The 23,447-nt window shown below is 40.3% G+C and overlaps 1 protein-coding gene across 2 annotated transcripts in view; it reads right to left on the reverse strand.

Moving 5' to 3' along the window:
• Positions 1–1,216: 1,216 nt before the first annotated feature.
• The window catches only part of RAB31 (RAB31, member RAS oncogene family), a 156,908-nt gene continuing 134,677 nt past the window's right edge, over positions 1,217–23,447 (reverse strand). For both annotated transcript variants that reach the window (XM_024580430.4, XM_045187847.3), the window contains 2 exons: positions 18,424–18,533; positions 1,217–4,574 (listed from right to left, as the gene is read on the reverse strand). In XM_024580430.4, coding sequence (XP_024436198.1) covers positions 4,477–4,574; positions 18,424–18,533 — 208 coding nt within the window. In that variant the 3' untranslated portion in view covers positions 1,217–4,476. The remainder of the gene's footprint in view (positions 4,575–18,423; positions 18,534–23,447) is intronic.

A 23,447-nucleotide genomic window follows, 5' to 3' on the forward strand; every position in this document is an offset into this window, starting at 1 on the left:
ATGCTCTTGGTTTTAGGATGAGGTCTCCCTCCTCTCCTAACCAGTAGGGCGTCCTTTAGGAGCATCCTTACCTGAATAGGAAGTATTACCCAAATTGCCACACATAGTAACCACACTTAAAATGCAGAAGAAAGGCTTATTCTCTTATAAAACCACAATACTGGGTCTTGATGATGGTGGGTTTGGGGATTTTTTTCTTGTTTGATTATATATGGAAAGCAGCTTCCCAGAATGTGCCTTGGGTAATTAATGACTCACATACTGAGGACACTAGGTGCCATTTTCCTCTCTCTCCACATCCTTTTCCCCATACTCATCCATACACCAAATGAAGCTCTGCACGGAAGGAAAGCCTAAGATCCGCAGGGCAAATGAGAAAGGATGTGTGTGTTGATGGGCAGGTGTGGGTAGCTGAGATGAAGGGATGAGGATGTAAACCTCATAAAAGGTACTGAGTACATTAAATTGGCAGTTAGACTTATGAAGTCTTTCCAGCATATCTAGGAAGTCAGACTAAGCCTTCACTGTGTATTTATATCCTATCTCTTTTAAAAACATTAATACAGCAAAATATATACTAATTAAATTCATACTTAAAAATTACCAAGTGCTATCATTTTGTCCTACTGGCTTCAGATTTTTATATCTTGAAATAAATAAAAACTACTGATAGTTAAATGCTCTGTGTTCCTCTCCCTGATCCTATTTACTTCCCTCCCTCCCTCCCCAGAGGTAAGCACTATTATGAAGCTGAGAACATACATTATTGTTCTGTGTAAGTGTATATGCTTTTGTACTTCTACTTGCTTTCCTCACTCAGCCACTCCACAGCTCTGTTGCTCAGTCTGTGCAGAGCACAGCAGCTGAGGGCTCCATTCCCACAGATCACTATGAGAGGCCCCCTTGGGGATGCGCACTGTGGTAGCCCCTGCACTTCACGTTCTGTTTTGAGATGCATGTTGATGCATGATGGATCTTGAATTAGTTTTAATTACCCTATCTTTTTTTATCATGAGGCTGTGCCACATTTTATTTACCAATTTCCTCAGGGGAAGGTGTTTTGCTATTGCACAGTGCCAGTGAATATCTTTATAAATATCTTCATTTTTACAGATACATAAGTTGCTCTGGGGAATACCCATTCTTTATTCTGAGGTGACTGTAATTTTTTTAAATTATGCTACTAAACATTACAATAAGAAAAAGACAAACTTGGTAAAACTTAAAATATTTATTAGTATGAATCAGTGTTATTAAACCAAAAATAACAGATAACATTGGGCAATGTTGAGGGCAGTGCTTTACTATAGAACGAATACAAGGTGGAAAGGTCCTAATCGTCTACAGCCATGTCTTTTACATGTGAGAACTGGGTCCAGCCCAGACAGAAGGCCTTTATAAAAACATGAGAAAAGGGACAGGTTTACATAAAAGAGTACTGACATTGGATCACTGGGTCTGGTTTCCACAATGATGGTTAAGAGAATAAACTAGGTATTTAACAGGTCTGAATACAGCTCAGAGCCCTTTTGTTTATAAGCTAGGCCAATGCAGTCATCACATGCCATATTCCTGAAAAAATTAACTCAGTTCTCATTGAGGCACAGCCCTTTGGTTGGCTAAGGGTTAGTTTTAAGTCTTCAACCTTCTATAGTCTACAAGGTAACGTCATATTCAGCATCCTAGTGTACTATTTTCAACCATGAAATGGCAAGTCAATTATATACCTACATAAAATACTTGTATGACTCCACTGCTTTCCATTGGGAAATAATCCCAACGAGAACCCATGCCTGTATTATATAACACATAGTCGTGAGCCAAACTCAGCCAGTGAAATGAATTATATGCTGGTGAAACAAATATGAAATCATATTTACACATATACACATTATACCACACATGAAAGGAAAAAAAGAGAAAAAGGAGCAAATTTTGGAAAATTATGTCAAGAATGTTATATCACAGGAAACTACTTGTCATTTTGGAGCAATGGTAATTTCCAGGCATTTACATAATATTACTCGGTTATAGTTTAATTATTAAACAGCCAGAAAGTAATCATAAGACAGAATTAAAGAAGGAAAGAAAGCCTGAAAAAAGCCTGAGCATCTACCTTCAGAGATGACTCCACATTTATGCGAAGGTTTCTGTGTCAAGTGCCACTACTTTCTTCACCAATTGTTCCAAGTAGTGATTATATATGTATATTCATCTGACAGGCTTGAATAGTTAAAGCAGCACAGAAAGGTGAAGCAGTACCCTCATGTGCCTCTAAAATAAAACCGTGACCCCATTCACAGGTAGCTCACTACTTGAGGATGAGACCAGCCATTTCATGCAAAATGCAACCGCTATAGATCCAGTCCACAGCTGCGCAACTCCGCCGGGAAGTGTATACCACCTTAGCTAGGCAACCTGAGAGGCTGTCTAGAGATAAAGCCAGGTTGTCAGGGACAAATGAATGAGGGAAGGTTCCAAAACGGCCTGCATGCAACCTGGAAAGAGGTCATTTCGATTTTCATTCCAAATTTTTTTAACTTTGGAAAGAGGCATGATAATTGCTTGGCCTGCAAGCAGAATCACGTTAACCAGTAATGTTCACAATGTGGAGGGAACCCTTAAAAGCCCTACAAAGGCCCTGCCAACTCATTCAAATGGCACTTGCTAAAATTTTTTGAGGTACCTGACTGGGAGAACTAAGAGGCACTTTTGAACCAAAAATAAGTGTTTCCAGCCTTCACATTCTAAGACTGTCAAACTACTCTTGCAAGCTGGGTGAAGAACATCAAATAGACAGCATAGTCTTGAGTTTAAAAAAAAAACCTTAATTTTGTGATTTCCACCTGTTGTCTAGATTACCATCCACATAAATAAGTGTAAACTTGGCCCTGGTCTCTCAAGGACTCTTCCTCCTCCTTGATGGCGGTACTCAGTGTCTCTATGTGTCAGATCACAGAAGACACAGACATGACAAGTCTGTGAAGAAGCAGCTCACACTGAGCTACTCAAAGTTCAAGGTCTTTAATCTGCTCGTGACCTGTCTCCTGGCTTTTACACTGCAGGTTTTCAATAAATGTTTGCTGGCCCTTGAACACTCATGGCAAAGAAGGTATACAGGCTGGACCACGCTACATGGTTAACTATTTCTGAGGCTATTGTCTCTACAGTTTCTTAGCTCCCACAAAAGGCCCTGATCTGAACATCTTTCAACAATCACCTCCCAGTATAAGCCCTAATAGGAAACCAACTGCTTCTTGATCCCACTTTTTTGTGAAAGTTAGAATGGTAACTGAATTTGAATTTGGAATGGAAATAGCTTTTCTTCTTCTTTATGCTTTTTCTCCCTTTTCTGCCTTTGGATTCAAACATCTCTAATTAATTGAGCAGACAGGAAACCTAAAAGGAAAGTTTTTATCAAAGCCTATTCTCAGTTAATTCGTATTCCAGTGTTGGGCCCCTCTTAAGCCCTAATACCTACCTCCCCAAGCTTGGCATCTACTAAAATGCTTTCTCCAATTTTGCAATTGGAGTCTACAATCTTAAGGTGCTGGTACTTCCCTTGGCTGGCTTTCCTGTATTAATTGCAATTATTAGAAGTCTGCCCTATGATATAGACTCAAATGTTCTCCAGTTAATTTCCCCCCCTAGATATGACACTGACATATTCTGTTAGTAAAAGAATACTCTGTGAGCTAACCCTCTCTAAGAGAGTAGGAATTTATAGTCAGGGAGGTGATGCGTTCCAAGTGGTCTCTGGAGTAATATGTACATCCCACATCTATCGCTGCTTATACAGTGACCACTTAAATGGCTCTTCCAAACCAGGACCCCCAACCCCAAAATTACATGCAATATTTTACTCAGATTTGACTTGTTTATATGTGACTAAAACTTAGAAAAATGTTCAAGTACAAGTCAGAAATGTAGACAACGGTTTGTAATACATCTTTCTCCACTTTTATAACAGCTCAAGTCTACAGCTTGAGTGATGATCCAATTATACTCCATTGAATGGTAAATTAAATAAAATTAAGTTAACCTTTTAGTGAAAGCTGGTTAGGTAACAAAGGCAATGGCACTGAAGAAGTCACTTGAATTTGGCTAGGGAACACAGGAAATCAGAGTGGAACACCACTTTTAGAATCGCACACACACAGTAAATCAGTAAGATTTTTGTACACATGGAGAATATTTTAAGGTTTGTAACAAAAACTCAATTATACTTATTATCTCACATCCATTCTCTTCCATGTGCATTTCATGCAAGAAAGACTAGGTGGTGGATTTTTCCAGAGTTTTCTCAAATCCTTTTGGGACGTTTCCTGCCCTATGCCCCACAGGTCTTCTAGGATGCCAAGCCAGTGTGCTCACTTCTCTCTAAGTGAGGTGCCAGGCCACTGAGAAGGGGGTCTTTCAGCAGTGCACGGGGAGGTGGCTCTGGCTTCTTCAAGTACAGTGGGCCATGGGCCCTGGTCAGCAGCACCGCCGGCTGGCTGGCATGGTGGGCTTCCCAAGTTTGATTCCTCCATTGTTCCCGTTTTCATGGGGGTCCAAGGGTGGGATTTGGCGGCCTGAAACAAAAAGGAGGTCAAGGTTGAGTTCCTTTTTCCCTGTTGACAGCACACACAGATTGTGACCATGCCTCACTTAATGTTTGTGTTGTACGGAAAGTAGAGGGGCTTTAGGTGTAACTCTCTCCCCATCTCCTTCCCTCCCTTCCTTACAATGTTGCTCTGCATGAAGTCAAGCTGATGTTTAGAACATTAAGGAAAAGTACAATCAGCTTCTTGATGATACAGATTTCCTTAGACTTGAAACCTCTTGCTTCTGAGTGAAGGGGAAAGTTCCCACCCATCTTCCTAGCACAAACGCCAGCCCATGGATCCTCCCCACCTTCCCGCCTTCCCACAGATCCATCCCACTGGACCGACCTACTCCAGGCACCAGGACTACAACCATAACAGGGAATACTTGTCTTTTCTGCTTCTTAAAATAGAACTGGACTGGGAATTGCAATCTTCCTCATAATGTCATTTATTAACACTTAGATTGCTAGCCCTCATCCTGCCAATACACTTGGAGCATTAACTAAAAACACCCTAAGTAATCTTATCCACAAGTAATCTTATTTTTATTTAATTTAATTTAAAAAATTATCCTATAGTCTTTGTAAATAAACACAAAATAAAATTTAAAAGGTAATGGAGGAGGATAGGGAAGTGATAACTAAAAGATGTGGAGGTTTTGTTTTTAGATAATAAAGATATTCTAAAACTGCCTGCTGATGGGTATATACACCTGTAACTATACTAAAAACCATTCAATTATGTACCTTGAGAGGGTGAAATGTATGGTATGTGAGTTTTAAAAAGTATATTGTTATTGAGATGTAATTGACATATAACAGTACATACATTAATTTGATAATTTATATATTGCAATATAATTATCCATAGTGTTAGCTAATGCCTCTATGATATTGCATAATTATTTCTTTTTTGTCATGGAACAATTAAGATCAAGTTTCTTAGCAACTGTGAAATTTATAAAATGAGTGTTATCTATAATCAGATATGAGTTTTATTTCAGAAAAGATATCCTTAGAAAAGGCAGTGGAATCTGCAAATCACAAATACTTATTTAGAACAGTTTCTAAAATTTTTCACAGGCACCATCCTCACTTAACCCTGTGAAGCTGGTGAAATGGTTATTATCATCACCATTGTACTATGCCTCAGAAAACTTAGATTATATACTAAAGTTCACAACAGTAATTAGTGGCACAGATGGTTCTTTGTAACCTACATCTTGATTTTTCTGATGGATCCCAAAGCCTGTGTTCTTCCCACTCTACCTTATTATTTCTCTATTCTACTTTTCTCTCCCCCATGAAAAAGGCATGAAAGCTAGCTCTAAAATAAGGATTTTTTTAAATCAGCTAATTAGCTTATTAGTTTACTAAGTAACCAGCAATTAGAAATGGAAAGGAAGTTAATTCCAAAGACAAAGTCTTTCAGTACAACTGGATGTTATCTCAGGACCATAAAGAGAGTCAAAATCCCTGGTCGAAGTGCATTTCCACAAGAAGCAGAAATAGTTCACTTCAAAGGTATTAATGCATTGTATAGATGGGGTGGGTGGTGTGGCCATTCATCAAAGCTCAAGTATAAAAATTAAGGTCATTGGCAATTATCCAAAACTCAAAATTAACTGCTCTTCATCTAATTATGGAACAGATGGAAGGGTTGTAATAATTTCTGCAGCTACTGCTTCTACCATTTCATATTGCCAACAAAGCTACATAAAGCTTTTGCAGCCCTGACTGGTAGGGCTCAGCTGGTTGAGCGTTGTCCTGTAAAGCAAAAAGTTGCCAGTTTGATTCCTGGTCAGGACACTTGCCCGGGTGGCAGGCCTGGACCCCGGTTAGGGGCATGTGAGAAGCAACCAATCAATGTCTCTCTCACACATCGATGTTTCTCTCCCCCTTTCTCCCGCCTTTCCCCTCTCTCTAAAAATAAATAAATAATTTTTTTTAAAGCTTTTTCAGGCCATTCTCGAAAAAGTTCACTCCTAATCCAGAAGCAAATAATAATGTTAAGTATGTATTTTCCTCTTCTGGACATGCTGTGTTCTTTAACTTGTCATAATTAAAAGGAAGTAAACAAAATGCTTTTTCTACTTTGTCAACCTTAAGTGTTAAATACAGGGGAAAGTTCCCAATGACCTCGAATACTCTGAAATTGATTTAGGTCTTGCCAAGTCAAGTGTTACTTACTCCTTGAAAAAAGAGGTGTTTCAGAGGGATGATAGTGTCAAGATATATCATTACTTAAGTTATTTAAATCAACAATATTTCAGGTGCCTCCTGAGTGTGTTAGGTACTGCAATAGGGACTTTTGTTTCTGCATCTGAAATATTTTTTAGACAAAACTGTAATTCTGATTGGTGCAAGCTACTGCCCTAGTTAACTAAGACAAGTATTGTTTAGTGATCAGTATTTTTGACAATATCAAAATCAATAATCTATACTAATATCAACTCATGTTATCCTTATGTTATTAACTCTAAAGTTAACAAAAAAGCATTAAGCTTTTAGTCCTCCTAGACGTGGCTTATTCTACATGCCTTGTGTCGTAAGTTTTGTCCTATGAAGAGTATCCCAAATATTAAAACAGTTTATTTATGAGATATTCATTAAAGTCACAAGAGTAGAATGAAAATCTGAAAACAAAAAACATAGAAAGAAAACGAGAATGTTAGGGCTGCCTGTCGGTACACTTCCTTGTTCTCCCCTTCTTACTTCCTCTTCCCTGCCTCTCACTTCTCTCCTGAGTAGACAATAAGCAAGACAATGTTTGGGATGCAAGATTAAGTTAAGACCTGAGTCACACCTCAAGGAGACTCCCTTCTTATTCATTTTAAACTTTAAACAATGTTTTTGAATCAGTTGTTGCACCTAGCTTCTTAGAGGCAGCAGGTTCTGTTTATCTGCAGAATATCTGAAATCTCACTTATTAGAACAAAATGTTCCTCAAAAACAGAATTACTGCAGTTTTCTCAGACTTCATTTTTGCTCATCTGGTAGAAAGAGTTTTGAAATCTGAGAGTCAGTGTTCCAGTTAAGTGAACTCAGTCAAGTTACTTAGTATCTCCAAGACTTCCTTCCATCAGCTATAAAAAGAATAGGACAAACTAACTTGACAACTACTACGCAATCTAGATATATGGCTATTACTAATATGGAAAGAACTAATGACAATGAATGGAGTCATGGCTCTGGACACAGCTCAAATGGTGTCTGCATGGGGAGAACTCCTGCCTACTGGCTCCCTGTGGTTGCCACTCAGTTCAGTTACTAGGATTGAGACCCGCCTTGCTCCTCATACAGAACACTCATCATGGGAGGCATCTCACACACATGCCAGCTTCAGTGAGTGAAAGGAGGTGCTTCCATTTTAAGGCAGAAAGAAAGGAAACCCATGTCATAACAATGAGGCAAGAACCTTAAAAAGAGGAGGAAGAAAACAGCATTGTGAAAACACAAGAGCTCCGGATCTTATGGTCTGAGTTATTTGGAACTCACTGAAAGGTTAAATGTACTTAGACAAAAGAACAGTTCTAGAAAATCACCATAGCATTTTGTACCAAGGTGATGAATTAGTATTAATTACACAGGGCATAGACTAGGACAAAAATACACAGACAAACATCTGCAAAGGCTCTGAGCATCACCTGCATGTTTCTGCTTTCACAGAACGTTCTCTGAGTATATAATCTTCATAACACATCATCCTTGAGGATAAATCCTAGGCCAGGGTGTTTATTTTAATAAGGTTTGGATTGTGCAAGGTTCTGTTTAGGAAGAGTTAAAAGACTCTTTTTTGAAGTTCAGTTTTCCTGAAAGTCAACAGCCTAGAGGAAAAGCAGGTTTTATAAATGATTCCTCAGGAATGCAGTATGGGAAAAAACAAAGTCCAAGCCTGTAAATTTTATTACGGCTCTAGAGTAGAGGCTGTAATGCCTTTATACACACCAAACTAAAACAGCATGCTTAGCTGCAGCTGTCCTCTTTCCATGTTGGTGGACTGGCCATTTCCAGCAAGAGCTTGAAGTCCTTCCTGCCCATTTCTTCTCTCTCTTCACTCCACCTCCAGTATGTACTTGGCTCAGCTATCTTTTGTTGAGTTTTAATGGTGCTGGTAGTTGCTGTGTAACTTCCATTCCTTAATCCCGATTTCTGAATCATTCCGATTGGTAAATTGATCAAATTTATTAAGAATTGGCAGTATTTATTCTTGGTAGTGACCCTCAAGCATCAACACTGAGAGAATGGGTCTCTACAGAACACTGCAATGGTTCACAATCACGGGGCATTGCCCTAAGAATACAGAATGGGGCGCAGAAGACACACACAACACTTGGGGTCATTCTCTGTAACTGCCCTCTTGCTGCAGTAAAGAGGACCATATTGGAATTACTAGATGACCTTGAATATTAGAGAGTATAGAATGTTACATTCTACACAGAACAAGGATGGCTTAGAAGACAGGAAGTGAATTTAGTCAGAAGGCCTACAAAAAGTCCAGGTCAGGGATAATGAGAGCCTTCATTTAGGGGCAGTTGAAGAAAATAGAAAACAAAGATGGAAAGAGAACTGTAGCAAGACACTTGGCAGATGTGCCAACTGATTGGATGTGGCTAGGCGAAGAGAGGAATTTTTTTAAAAAGTTAAAAGTCTAGGGAGCTGAAGGAAAGCAATGCACCAACAGAGAAGGAAGCAAGGGGAAAGTCAACACTGGCTCTTAGTCCAAAATACCAAATGTCTTAAAGATGAAGGGCTTGAGAGACTCTAAAATCATTAGGTTTCTTTACCATTCAAAGGCATCTTTTCTCCACAGATTTTTTTTCAAATAACTACACCATTTTTTTGGAGCAGTTATAGATTTACAGAAAAAAATGAACATAAAGTATAGAGAGTTTCCCCTCATCCCTCTCATACAATTTCCCTATTTTTAATATCTTGCATTAGTATGGAACATTTGCTCTAATTGAGGACTCATTATTGATCATTATTATTAAATAAAGCCCATAATTTAGGGTTTACTCTTAGTGTAGTACAGTCTATGGATTTCAATAAATGTATAATGACATGTACCCACCATTACAATAACACAGAGAATAGTCTCACTGCTCTAAAAATCCTCCATACTCCACCTATTAATCCCTCCTTTCTTCCCTTCCTCCAAGCCCCCGGCAACCACTCATCTTACTCTCTCCATAGTTTTGCCTTTCCCAGAATGTCATATAGAAGGAACCATACAGTATGTAGCCTTTTCAGATTGTCTTCTTTCACTTTGTAACATGCATTTAAACCTCTATCATGTCTTTTTGTGCCTGAGATCTCATTTATTTTTATCACTAAATAATATTCCACTTTATGGATATATCCCTTTCATTCATTTAAAAATCCTCACCCAGGGATATGTTTATTGATTTTGGAGACAGAGAGACAAACATTGATGTGAGAGCAAAACATTGGTTGCCTCCCATACGTGTCCTGACCAGAGACTGAACCCACAACCTAGTTATGTGCCCTGACAGGAAACTGAACCTGTAACCTTTTGGTGTACAAGGAAGATGCTCCAACCAACTGAGTAATCTGGCCAGGACTCCTTTTCATGTTTTAGTCTAATATTTGAAATTTATAAGACACAAAAAACACAAGCCACAAGGAAAAATCTAACAAACTAGGCTTCATCAAAATTGAAAACTTGTGCTCTTCCAAAGACATTGTCAAGGAAATTAAGACAAACCACAGCCTGGGAAAAAAAACATCTGAAATACAAATACCTAATAAAGAACATATATCCAAAATACATAAATAACCTTTAGAACTCAACAATAAGAAAACAAAGAACTCAGTACAAAATAGTCTAAATTTGAACAGACACTTTACCAAAGAAGACACAATGATTGCAAATAAGCAAATGGAAAGGCACTGAACATTACTAGTCATTAGGAAAATAAACACTAAAACCACAAGTAGATACCACTATATTCCTATCAGAACGGTTACAATTTTATCAACTGACCATACCAAGTGTTAGCAAGGATGTAGAGCCATTGGAGCTCTCCTACATTTGGGGTGGAAATGTAAAATGCTAAAATCACTTTGGAAAACAGTCTGGCAGTCTCTTAAAAAGTTAAACATTACCTGTCAGATAAGCCAGCCATTCCAGTTATGGGTTTACTCACACAAGACTTGAGTGAATGCTCATAGCAATCTTACTTGTAATTGCCAAAAACTGAAAAGTGACTCAAATGTTAGGGAAATGGATTAACAAATCATGGTTTACACATGTAACAGAATACCACTCAGCAATAAAAAGGAATTCAACAAAATCCATATGTTAAATTCTGTAGGACAATTGATCTCATTTCTTACAAACAAATTTTATGAGGGAAATAAAGGTATCAGCTAATCACTGTGTATGGAACTTACTTGTATCCTGATTCAAACAATTGGATTATCAGTGTAAAGTGCCAACAAAGAAACCATTTATGACAATTATGAGATAATGAAATCTGAACACTGGATATTTGATGATATTAATATGATTATACCACTATGATTATTAATGTGGTAATGTAATTTTTATTATATAAAAAAGGTTACATACTGAAAATATTTACAGATGAAATGTCTGAAATGCCCTTCAAAATAATACAGATGGGGGGTGGGGCAGGTCTGAGATAGAGATGAAACCAGCTTGGTTATAAATACATGATGGTTCACTATATTACACAGTTTACTGGTGTATACGTTTAAACTTTTCCAGAACAAAGTCCTTTTTTAAAGTTCCCTATAATCTCATCACCATGAAGCAACTATTGTTAACATTTTAATGTGTATATATCTTGCCAATCTTTACCCAGAAGAATGTATTATTTACTACTATATATTACATGTCTCACAATTTATGAAATCAGGATGTAATACAAACTATTCTATAACTTTTGTTTCACACTCAACAATTTATCTTTTTATGTCAGTGAATACAGATTTACATCATCATTTTAATCACTAGTTTATATTAGTGTACCAGGATTTTAAAAAAACTATTTGCCAACTTTTGGACAGTTGAGTCATTTCCTGTTTTTCACCATGATGAATAATGTTACTGTTTAAACCACTGTTTGCAACGAGAAGCGATATGGACTAGAAGTTGAAAGCATGGGCTCCAAAGCCTGAACACCATCCTTCTAATATGGGCCCTCTCATTTACTGGCTATGTGACCCAGAGCAAGTTATAGACTTGCCCATGCCCCACTTTCCTCACATATAAACTAGGGATGATACCAGTGCCTATATCATAGGATATATGGTTCATTAATGAGCTAATATATATTTAAGCAACAACGGCACAGAATAAGAGCTTGCTATATATTAACATAAAATTAGCAAGTGTTTTGTTTTGTTTTTTAAATTTCTTTAACCTGCTCCAGACCAAAAGTAACTACTTAGAGAATTTCAAAAATCCAATGGACTTAAAATAGCTAACACTCTGTGCAACAAGTGATTATGGAGCAAGACATGATTAGTGCCGATGAGTCTGTACTCCCTCTCCTTCACATTAACATCCTATTTTAATTTTTCCAAATCAATATGCTTATACCTCTAATTCTATTCACTTTAATAAACAAACACTTATCATCTTGTTCTCAAACAATAACAAATAACAAACCTAGTTTAATGTCTACAATGTCTCCAGGTGTGATTTTCAGGAGAAAGCCTGGCACTTTCTTCTCTGCAGTCAGCATCCAAATTCACTGGAGCAAAGCACAGCTGTGTGGCTGAGGTCCCACTGCAATCCAGACATTTTTCTAGTGAGCCTGCAGCCCCACCTCTTTCAGCCCTCCGGGAGAGTTTTTTAAAAGGTATCTGAGTTGAATAATTAAAACTTGTGTTCCTCACACTCCAGAATCTAGTCTGCCAGGCTCACAACCAATCCAGCCCCAGGAGAACTTGCTCCTGTGCCAATCTTCCTCATTCCACGAAAGGGAACCCTGGGACTGCATCTCAGTCCTCGTCCCCCATTTCTAACCCGATACACAGTGTTATTGATTCTACTTCCAAAAGTTCTGAAATTCATGTCTACTTCTCTCTACCCTAGTCCAAGCCATCCCTCTGCTAGATAACAATAGCATCCTAACTGGGAGAGCCTTTTCCAAGCTTTCCTTGTCCCACTATGCTCTCCAAAGGTGATCTTTGGTCACTATAAATTGGATGTTATTCATGCTTAAAACCCTTGAGGGGCTTCCAGTTGCTTTCAGGATATCATTCTCTCCTTCCCATTTCAAGGCTGTGGAGAGGACCTGCGTCAATCTCTAACCTCATCTCCCAGAATTGCCCCTAAACCCTCACCCTGCAGCCGACCAGCTTCCTGTCTCTTCCTTAAATGTACCACACCACTTCCTGTCTCAATTACCATGTTCATTCAGCCCGACAGCCCTTCCAGAGCTCTTTGCCCAACTGTCCTCTTCTCATTTTTCAGGACCCACTTAAAATCATTTTCTCAGGGAGATCTCCCCGCTCAAACTAAAGTCCCCACTTGTCACTATCCCAACAGTTCTTATTTTTTTGCTTTGTAGAATTTATTAAATGTGTAATTATATACCTATTTGACCCTGTGCCCACAGCCTGTCTCCCCACTCGCTGTCAGTTTGTTCACCATGATGTCGCCAGTGTCTAGCATGGAACCTGACCCATAGAAGAGCACAGGATATATTTGTTGAACAACAAATACAGGGATACTAAGGCCTCTCCAATCAGATGGTATTGTGCAAACTTAAGTCCCCATCGAAAAGGGACTACATTTCATTTGGTCCAGTGAACCCACTGAAACAGTATCTCTAGGAACTGGACATGAGATGAAGTTCTCTCAACTTCATGGGATGAAGTTAAAGGTTCAAATTCAAAACCCTGAATTTGGTGCTATTCTATTTACTAGTGTCAGCATTATGGGGAATACGATGGCATAAGATATGCTCCCAGAGAACTTACGGTCTCACCAGAAGAATAGATGTATATCTGAAACACTTGGAGAAAAATTTAAAGAAAGAATATGCTCCAGTGTAAAAATGATGCAGCAGACCATAAGTAACCTCAAATTAAAGGCAGGAACTATGGGTGAGAGATGGGACAGATGAAGACTTCATGAAGGGAGAACATTTAAACTGGACCTTGAAGGAGGGGCATCGCATATAGGGCCTGAGAGAGCTACTGTATGACGGAGGGAATAAAGGCAAAGCCTGCTGAGAAGCAAAGGCTGACATTAAGTTTGGTACCCGCCTTTCAAGTGACAATTACAGAGACAGGCAGAGAGAACAGTGTCATAATGAATTAGTTATTTGAAGATATAATTCTCCTGTGATTTAAGTAGAACACTTGTTTTTCTTAAATGAATTAACCAATAGGACCTCAGGAATTCCTCAGTCAAAATCCCTGTCCCTTTGAGCCATAAAACCTCACATGCATGAAGGCGTTTATACTGGCTGGACCACACAAAGAAATATCTTCCAAATTAAGATATCAATTCTTGCTGCTTAGGTTAGTTTTCTTCTTGAGGTCCTTATTTCATTTGGTATTAACAAGTTACATAACAAGTTACATAAACCTCAAATTGAATGTCAGGTACACGCATTCCTTCACTGAGCACTGCCATCTGCATTGTCTGCCTTCCAGGGACTAAAGCGGGGGAAAGAGCGCTAGAAGGTACAAGGAGCTGCACAAAGGAAAGTTGTGGATGTCACGGTCATCAGGAGTGATCTAGCTTCATTAATTATTACTTTTTAATATATTTTATTGATTATGCTATTACATTTGTCCCATTACCCCCCCTTCACTCCACTCCATCCAGCACACCCTCTCCCACCCACATTCCCCCCCTATAGTTCATGTCCATGGGTCATACTTATAAGTTCTTTGGCTTCTACATTTCCTATACTATTCTTACCCTCCCCCTGTCTATTTTCTACCTACCATTTATGCTACTTACTCTCTGTAACTTTCCCCCCTCTCTTCCCCTCCCACTCCCCTGTTGATAACCCTCCATGTGACCTCCATTTCTGTGGTTCTGTTCCTGTTCTAGTTGTTTGCTTAGTTTGCTTTTGTTTTTATTTTAGTTGTGGTCATTAATAACTGTGAGTTTGCTGTCATTTTTACTGTTCTTATTCTTTATCTTCTTTTTCTTAGATAAATCCCTTCAACATTTCCTATAATAAGGGCTTGGTGATGATGAACTCCTTTAACTTGATCTTATCTGAAAAGCATTTTATCTTCCCTTCCATTCTAAGTGATAGCTTTGCTGGATACAGTAATCTTGGATGTAGGTCCTTGCCTTTCATGACTGTGAGTACTTCTTGCCAGTGCCTTCTTGCCTGTAAGATCTCCTTTGAGAAATCAGCTGACAGTCTTATGGGAAGTCCTTTGTAGGTAACTGTCTCCTTTTCTCTTGCTGCTTCTAAGATTCTCTCCTTATCTTAAATCTTGGCTAATGTAATTATGATGTGCCCTGGTGTGTTCCTCCTTGGATCTAACTTGTTTGGGACTCTCTGAGTTTCCTGAACTTCCTGGAAGTCTATTCCCTTTGGCAGATTGGGGAAGTTCTCCTTCATTATTTGTTCAAATAAGTTTTCAATTTCTTGTTCTTCCTCTTCTCCTTCTGGTACCCCTATAATTTGGATGTTGGAACATTTAAAGATGTCCTGGAGGTTCCTAAGCCTCTCCTCATATTTTTGAATTCTCGTTTTTTCATTCTTTTCTGGTTGGATGTTTCTTTCTTCCTTCTGGTCCACACCATTGATTTGAGTCCTGGTTCCTTCGCATCACTATTGGTTCCCCGTACATTTTCCTTTGTTTCTCTTAGCATAGCCTTCATTTTTTCATCTAATTTGCAACCAAATTCAACCAATTCTGTGAGCTTCCTGACTACCAGTGTTTTGAACTATGCATCTTATAGGTTGGCTATCTGTTTGCTGCTTAGTTGTATTTTTTTCTGGAGCTTTGATCTGTTCTTTCATTTGGGCCATTTTTTTTTTTTTTTTGTCTTTGCACGCCTCTTACATAAAGGGGCAGAGCCTTAGGTGTTCACCAGGGCAGGGTAACGCTGGTTGCTGCGCTGTGATGCTGTACGTGGGGGAGGGGCCGAGAAGGAGCAATGGCGCTTGCTCTACTCTCTGACGGATTGCAGCCACTTCCCCTGCTACCCACAAGTAAAGTGGGCCCTTCTGGTGCTGATTCCCGGGTGGGTGGGTTTATGTACATTCTAGGCCCCAGTGGGTCTCTCCAAAGAGCTTTCCTGTGAGGCTGGGAGTTTCTCCTGCTGCTGCGTCAACCCCCACAGGTGTTTTCAATCAGAGGTTTGAGGCTTTATTTCCCTGCTGGAGCCCTGGGTTGTGCAGTCCGTCTTGCTCCCCAGTTGTTCCTCCCTGTTTACCTGCACATGAATGTGGGACCGCCCAGTCCACAATCCGCTACCTCACTGGGTCCTCCAGTCACCTCCTTGCCGTGAGTCCTCTCTGCCCGGCTGCCCGGCTCCACCCCTCCTACTGGCCAGGATGTATGTGTCTTCTTTATCTCCTTGGTTGTCAGACTTCCACACAGTTCGATTTTCTGTCAGTTCTGATTGTTTTTTGTTTTTAAATTGTTGTTGTCCTTCTTTTGGTTGTGCAAGGAGGCACAGTGTATCTACCTATGCCTCCATCTTGGCCGCGGAAGTCCTAGCTTCATTAATTAAAAGCTTTAATAAAAACAATATATTTAATAGCTGCACAATTAGCCTAACCTACCAGAAAAGCCAAATTCCACCAGAAAAATGAGTCTGACCGCAGGAAATATGAGGTTAATAGAATGAGTTCAAGCCAACCCTCTCAGATGTCACCCAGTTACACAGCGATGGAGGGCAGCTGAGAAGTTTCTTCTCCACAGAGCACTGCACCCATGGCCCATTTTTCGGGAAGGAATAGCAGTCTGGGAATATGGGGCTTCCAATATAAAATTACAGCCCTAGCACTCCAGAGTTCAACCACTCAGATCGATGATCTTGGAGAACATGATTCTGTTGACCATGTGAAATGACAGCAAGAGAATGAATCCTTCTGAAGGAGACAGGAAGAAGAGGTGATGCAGTCCCAGTAAACAAAAGGGTGGGGGGCTGCATTGTTCTGTGCATATCTGTGGCATAAGTAACCCAGTCAGGGTTCCTCATCTCCATTGAATTCTCCATCAAGCCAAAAGAAACAAAATATTCCCTGATGTGGGTTCTCAGAGTCTGAAGTAATGAACCAAAACCAGTTAAAAGGAAATAAAATCTGTTCTGGGAAGTAACAGCCCCTCTGACTTTGAGAGCACTGCCAACAATGACCTCAGAGAGATCAAACTATTAGTTTCCCTTCTGGAATTCCCTTATGGAACTGTCTGGAGCCAAGATATTTGAGAACAACTGCCAACTGTTCAGGAGTTCAACTTTTCCTAAGGTGACCCTTAGGAAACACTTACACCTCTTGTAAAGTCCCCAGTTATTCTCCAAAGGTATCTCAGGACACAGTTTCCCAAGATCACTGCCAGCAGGTAGCTCTCTGGGGGCACTCAGAACAGAACATCATTACCAGAGAAGTTGTGGAGGTGAAATCTGGTCTAGCAGCTGTGAGAGAGCTCTTAGGTAAAGGTTATTTATGGGGAGCCAGCATAAAGAAAAGGAAGCATAACATTACCCAGAACTGGAGATGGAGAAGTGAGCCAGCACCTTCTATTAATGAGCTGATCAGAAATGAGGCAAATATTTACAAATCGACTCTCCATCCAATTCCCAATTTCAGGTCATGTGGGTGGAGACACTATTTTGTTGGTGATCATCAAGCAAAAGAAAATAACTAAAAGGTTCTCTTGTTTGCCTACAGTCATTCAGTTAAATGGGTGACTTTAGTTTTATCTACCTCCTCACTGTCTATTTTCTTTCTCCTCCCCTCGACATACTAATATATGAGGGAAAGCAGAGTTTGTCACCCCAAAACATGTCTTTTGAGATATTGATCTTTTTAAGCTGGCTATTTTTAAGAAAAGAAAGACTAAAGAAAAACCTTTAACCTTCCCCTAACTGCCTAAAAGGATTTAAATAGATGACATGTTCCAGGAAGGGAGCTGTCATTACAGATAACTGTAGTTTCATATAAACCAGCATGACAAACAGGGAGGAACATAGCAAGGCCCATTTGATCTGTCATCTCTTCTCTGTGTACCATCGTTAAGATGGCCCAGCAAACATTTATTTATCAGTCATTTATTTTTCTATCGCCATGTGGATTGCCTTCTTCCCCTTCGAATTCCCAAACCACAACCCATCCCCCCTTCTCCTTAGCTCAAAATGGCATATAAGCCTCAATTGCCAATTTTGTCCTGGGGTCCCATATTCTTATGAAGCCCTCATATGTACACAAGTAATCAATTTAGTCATATTGTCTTGTTAATCTGTCTTATGTTATTTTGATTAGTCCAGCCAGAATAACTTAGATGGGTAAAACAAAAATTAATTTTTCTAGCCCTACACGTAAAATGCTATAGAATAATTGTGTAATTAAAATAAATTTTATTTTGCAACAGAGTTACTTCATTTTGACTCACAAAACATTACCAGGTTATGAGTGGAATTACCAGGTGAAAGAGCAGAAGTATGGAAATTTAGAATTGGGAGACAAGATGGGTCAGTGGTGACAAGAGCACGCTTGGAGTTTTATATCCACATCATCAGACAAATTCACAACAAGGAACAGCTCTACTTCAGAGGTCTGTAATTTCATCCATCGACTCTCAGAGGCATAAAAAATGTAAGCTAAGCTAAAAACACAATTCTAGGTACTTACTGATTCCTTGAAAGAGCTCTTCGATATTAATAGCGTTTTTTGCACTTGTTTCAACCACGATGGCACCTATAGATTCAGCATATTCCTTCGCATCCTTCAAGGGAACTTCCCTGGAAAAGAGGCCAAACCCAGACAGAAATGAATACTCATTTGTAAAATATAAGTAACCCCAGCAGACCAAACAAAAAGCTCATGTGGAAACAGCTCCCTTATTTTCCTGGAGAATATCAACTCCATGGCTCAGAAAGTATTAAAAATCTAGTACGGATAAGACTTTTTAAAGTTGGAAACCTGGTCTCTGGCATCCATGGATGCAAGAGGTGCATATGTAAAATACTGTCCCAGTCACATGGGAGTAAAGAATTCTAGAACAGTGGGAAAAATCATTATGTATACATTCCAGCTTTCTGAGGTAGGGTTGATTTCAAATATTTTCCCCATAATAATGACTCAATATTTTACAAAATGTGTGTGTGCTTCTGTGCACACATTTCTTAAGAGTCCATTATATCATTTTTCACAAATCAGAGAAAAACATGTGGCATGATTAGAGAGTTTGGAAATGAACATGTTATAGCTACAACAGCTATGATGCAGTCTGGCATCTTTGGACTTTGACCTTTAAACAGCTGTTCCTGCAAAGCTTTTAGGACATGAACTCCATTCAAATAAACAATCTAAAATGACATTTATTGATCTACTTTTCATGTAAAGATACTGTGGTGTAGCCAAATGTTAAAAAGTCACAGTTTCTATTCTCCAGAAGTTTATTCATTTATTCAACAAATATTTGTTGAGCAGTATTTTATGCCAATCCTTCTTGTAGGTGCTAGATAAAACACGAGTCCTTGCCTTCTGGAATCTACATTTGAGGGCACAGTCACTCTAATCCACAACATTGTAACACTTGTAATATGTAGGTAACCAGTAGAGGGGTAGAAAGTGATGCCCTTTGATCAATGGAACCGAATACGATGAATTGGAGGGGGTCATCTGTAGTGGGGCCATGCAGGGCAGGGAGCACACAGGTGAGGACTGTGGTGCAAGGGCCTGATGAAGGTCCATGGTGAGGAGTGCCCTTGCCCCCAGAGAGTATTAAAAGTCGATTATGCACCCATCCCTGCCTTGGGTGTAATGGTGGATTTACAAATGAATGATAGAGTGTGTGAGAGAGAGTCCAGCAGGAATCGCAGAGATGGGCAGAAAAATACCCAGTGGCCAATGAAGAACTGTGATGGGTCCACTAGAAAGCTGCACATTCTAGGAAAACACAGTGCACAAAATGGACTAGAGAAGGGCTGTGGGGAGAATCTGGAAGTTTCTCTAATGCTGTGGGTGAGAGAGAACATAATGCTGGACTCAGAGGACTACAGAAAAAGAAGAAGGGAAGACGGAAAATAAGAACTGGGAGGGGCGAGTGAAGAGACTTTCTCTTTCTATCTTCTTCCCTTTCCTCCACCCCTGCCAAATTCCTCACGAATGGCTACAATTTGTTTATAAAAGTACTGGGAAAATTCTACCTTGGCATTTAAATTCTCTACTACGCCAAATCATATGAGTGGAGAATGTTTCAGGTACTTGCTGGGAAAGGGCCTAACTAGAGCATACCATATTAAATAAAGTTGGCGGTCCCAGGATTCCACACCAGATGAGAGAGGCCTCCTAAGCAATGCCAGCTGGAACCAGTACTTCATAATCCTTCTTACCAAACACATACTGGGAAAAATTATGCTGCTGAATCTGCCTTCTACCTTGTTTCTTACACAGAAGCCCAGACTCTTGCAGGTATTATTTTTTAATCTTAAGATTTTTGGTGTCAATGAATTTTACGTTTGAAGCATTCCAGAAAAGAGCTTTTTTATGTTCAGTTTGGCATGTTATCCCATTTTAAAATTTCTTCCTGGCAGTCTTTGTCAAACCACAGGTAGAAGGGTGGTGCTCATCTCTGCCCAAACGCGGAACAGATAAAACATGGTGTGGCCTACTCATCTTCACCTGGGGGTAGGGGCACAACTGGCAGTCAATGAAGCTCCAGACACCCCTCAGAAGAGAAAAGGTCACATACACAGTTAAATACTTCCTTAGCTCCCCTCTCATCAGTCCCATTATGGCACAAAGAGGAGTGGAAGAGGTTTTGCCAGATTAAAGTAAAAACAAAGTCACTTGAAACACAATCTATGCTGAGGATAACAGTAAACCAGATGGGCTAATTATCTCAGAATCTACAGTGCTGGACCTTGAAATGGAGAGTTAAGAAAAATGTGTCCTTAGACTTGTCCCACATTTAGAAATGGGTCTTGTTAGATTAATGACTTTCCCAAGATGACAGAGGGAACTGGGGGTGGAGGCAGGGTTGAACCCAAGGCTTCTGGCTTTGCCTACTTTGCTCTCGTCAGGCCATGACAACACAACCACCCGCTGCCACCCACCCTCCAGAGGCCATTCTTTCAATCTTTGTAGATAAGGATTATATGTGTTCAAAATATCCTAAACCGTAATATGCTGGAGTTGGGGGTGGAGGCAGGGGAGGGGAATATCCCATCCTCCTGAAGAACAGGTTGTTACCTGAAGAGTCTGGAGGGCCAGTGAAAGTCCCTCTAATATGAACTGAGATTAGAAGGACCAACCACTGTAGTCTGCCAAAATACATTTTCACTACTGTGGTATAAGAAATATGCATGTACCCTTGGTTCCTGGTTCTTGGCACAGGGCTCCTGAAACCCATGGAGTTTCCTAAGTTATAGGGTGTGTCTCCTGTTATTCATCGAGAGCCCCATTAGACCAAACCTGAGTCTCTGATAGAGAGGGGCCTTAGACAGCTTCAGTATGGGGCTGGTCACCTGAGCAAACCACCACAGGACTAGAGGGTTGAACTTTCAGCCTCACTCCACAACCTTTAGGGAAGTGGAGGGGGGCTGGATACTTAGCATAGCTAAGTAATGAAGCCTCAATAAACACTCGTAAACACAAGGCTTGAGAGCTTCAGATTGGTGAAAGTGCCAGGAGAGCAGCATGAGCAACAAAGGCATGGGAGCTCCACACCCCTGCCACACACCTTGCCCTGTGAGCCTCTTCCACCTGGCTAACCCTGACTTGTATCCTTTATAGGAAAATTGTAATCACAAGTCTAGTAGTATGGGAACCCCCAGATTTGCAGTCTGTTGGGCAGAAAAGTGAGGGTAACTTGCAGATTCCCAAGACTTGCAGCTGGCATCTGAAGTGAGGGGCAATCTTGTAGGTCTGAGTCCTTAATTTGCGGGGTCTGTGCTCATTTAGGGTTGTTAGCATCAGAATATAATTAAATTGCAGGATACCCTGTTGGTATCATAAAATTGTTGCTAGAACAACCTGTGCAACCACAATACGAAAGACCCTTAGAAAGGTGAGAATGTACTTCATCGGAACCTCTTGCAGACATGTAAAATAGCAACCTGGGAACTCCTTCGGCTGTATTTCAGGAGAGGCCCATTGCAGAGACCCAAAAGGCTGGAAGGTGGCATTCACAGGCCTTCTGTAATTAGGACTAAATGAGACTATGGCATCCAATGACTTTCGTTCATTTTTTTCAACAACTATTTATCAAGTGTCTGCCAAATGCTGGACACTGTGCTAGGCATCGAGACAGGTAAATTGGAATTTGCCAAGGTATAAACACAGTCAATTTTAATGGAAAAGACTGTAGACTTTCTAGACTAAATGATGTATAGAATGTCAGGACTCCCAGAAATCACTCAGAATAGTTACTACAAACTAGTCAGGAAGTATAACTTGGATTTCTTCTCCCTCCACCCTCTGATGCTCCCCGCTCACACTGCTGTTCCTTCACCCTCATTCACAGTCTGACCCTTAAATGTCAGCATTATCCAAGGTTTCTTTCTTGACTATCTGAGCCCTACCCACGCTGAAAGCAGTGGGGACTGCCAAGCTACCGGGAGGCCAAGTGGTCAGGATGGAGGGTGGGATTCAGGGCAGGGGCTGGATTCCCTCTGGAACCAAGAGGAGACACAAATGGTAGGAGAAGTGGGAAAGTTGGAGTCCATGGGGCAGGCAGAGCCCCCTTACTAAGGAGACACTGACTGCAGGGACTAGAAGAAACCAGAGTGAGGGTCAAAATCAAAAGCAAAACTGTCAGGATCAGGGAGGGGCGACCGCCTCCAACAGTGGACACTGAGCAGTAGAGCATTTTATGGACTCACCTGTGCATGGTCTGTGGTAACAGGCTCAGGGGGCCAGAGACACTACCTATCTCTTCCATATCTAGACATTACATTCCTATTGAGCTAGCTGGTCCTCACTACTTGAACAGCAAATGAGCTTCACAATTGTAACCTGTCAGAGCCTGATAAATGCCTTTCACCCATAGATTAGCTGCTCTTTCCATAAACTTTCTACTTCTCAAGGCAGAAATCATGGAGGCGCCTAAGTGCTTCCCCTCTCTCAACCCTCAACACTAAGTAAAGAAGCTTACCTGCCCTGGCAGCCTCTCCTCTACTGATCCTGCCTCCCTCTTCATTTGTTACAAAGATTTCTGCAGTTGTCTTGTTGTGTATTGGGTTAATATGATTTCACATCCATTTGTTCATGACTTAAATGAAATTCTTTTAATTAACTTGCTTATGATAAAAAAGCCGTTTGACAGAAGAATGAAGTAAGTCCTGCCAGGATGTCATCACCCTACATCTGTGGTCGTTGATAAGCAGCCAGCTGCCGAGGGGCCCCTTCTTATCAATAAGAACATGTGGAAGCAACTATGGCCAAAGGGACGTTTAGACTACAAATGCGGAAAGTTTGTGAGGACTATTTAAGATGGGGCATTCACCCCTATCTTGGTGAGGCACTCATCCTAGCCAGGGGTGACCAGGCAGCAACCCTGGGGAAAAAATTAGCTCACCTATCAACACTGGTATCTTCATCCCCTAGCAAAATGCTCTGGCAACAGGAGACTTTTCCTTTTGCTCTGGCAGCTGGAAATCTGGAAATTAGGCACTTGGTCACTGATTCTGCCAAGTGCCTCCTTGGACTTT

Source organism: Desmodus rotundus, chromosome 10 (genome assembly GCF_022682495.2).
Source record: "Desmodus rotundus isolate HL8 chromosome 10, HLdesRot8A.1, whole genome shotgun sequence".
Taxonomy (NCBI): domain Eukaryota; kingdom Metazoa; phylum Chordata; class Mammalia; order Chiroptera; family Phyllostomidae; genus Desmodus; species Desmodus rotundus.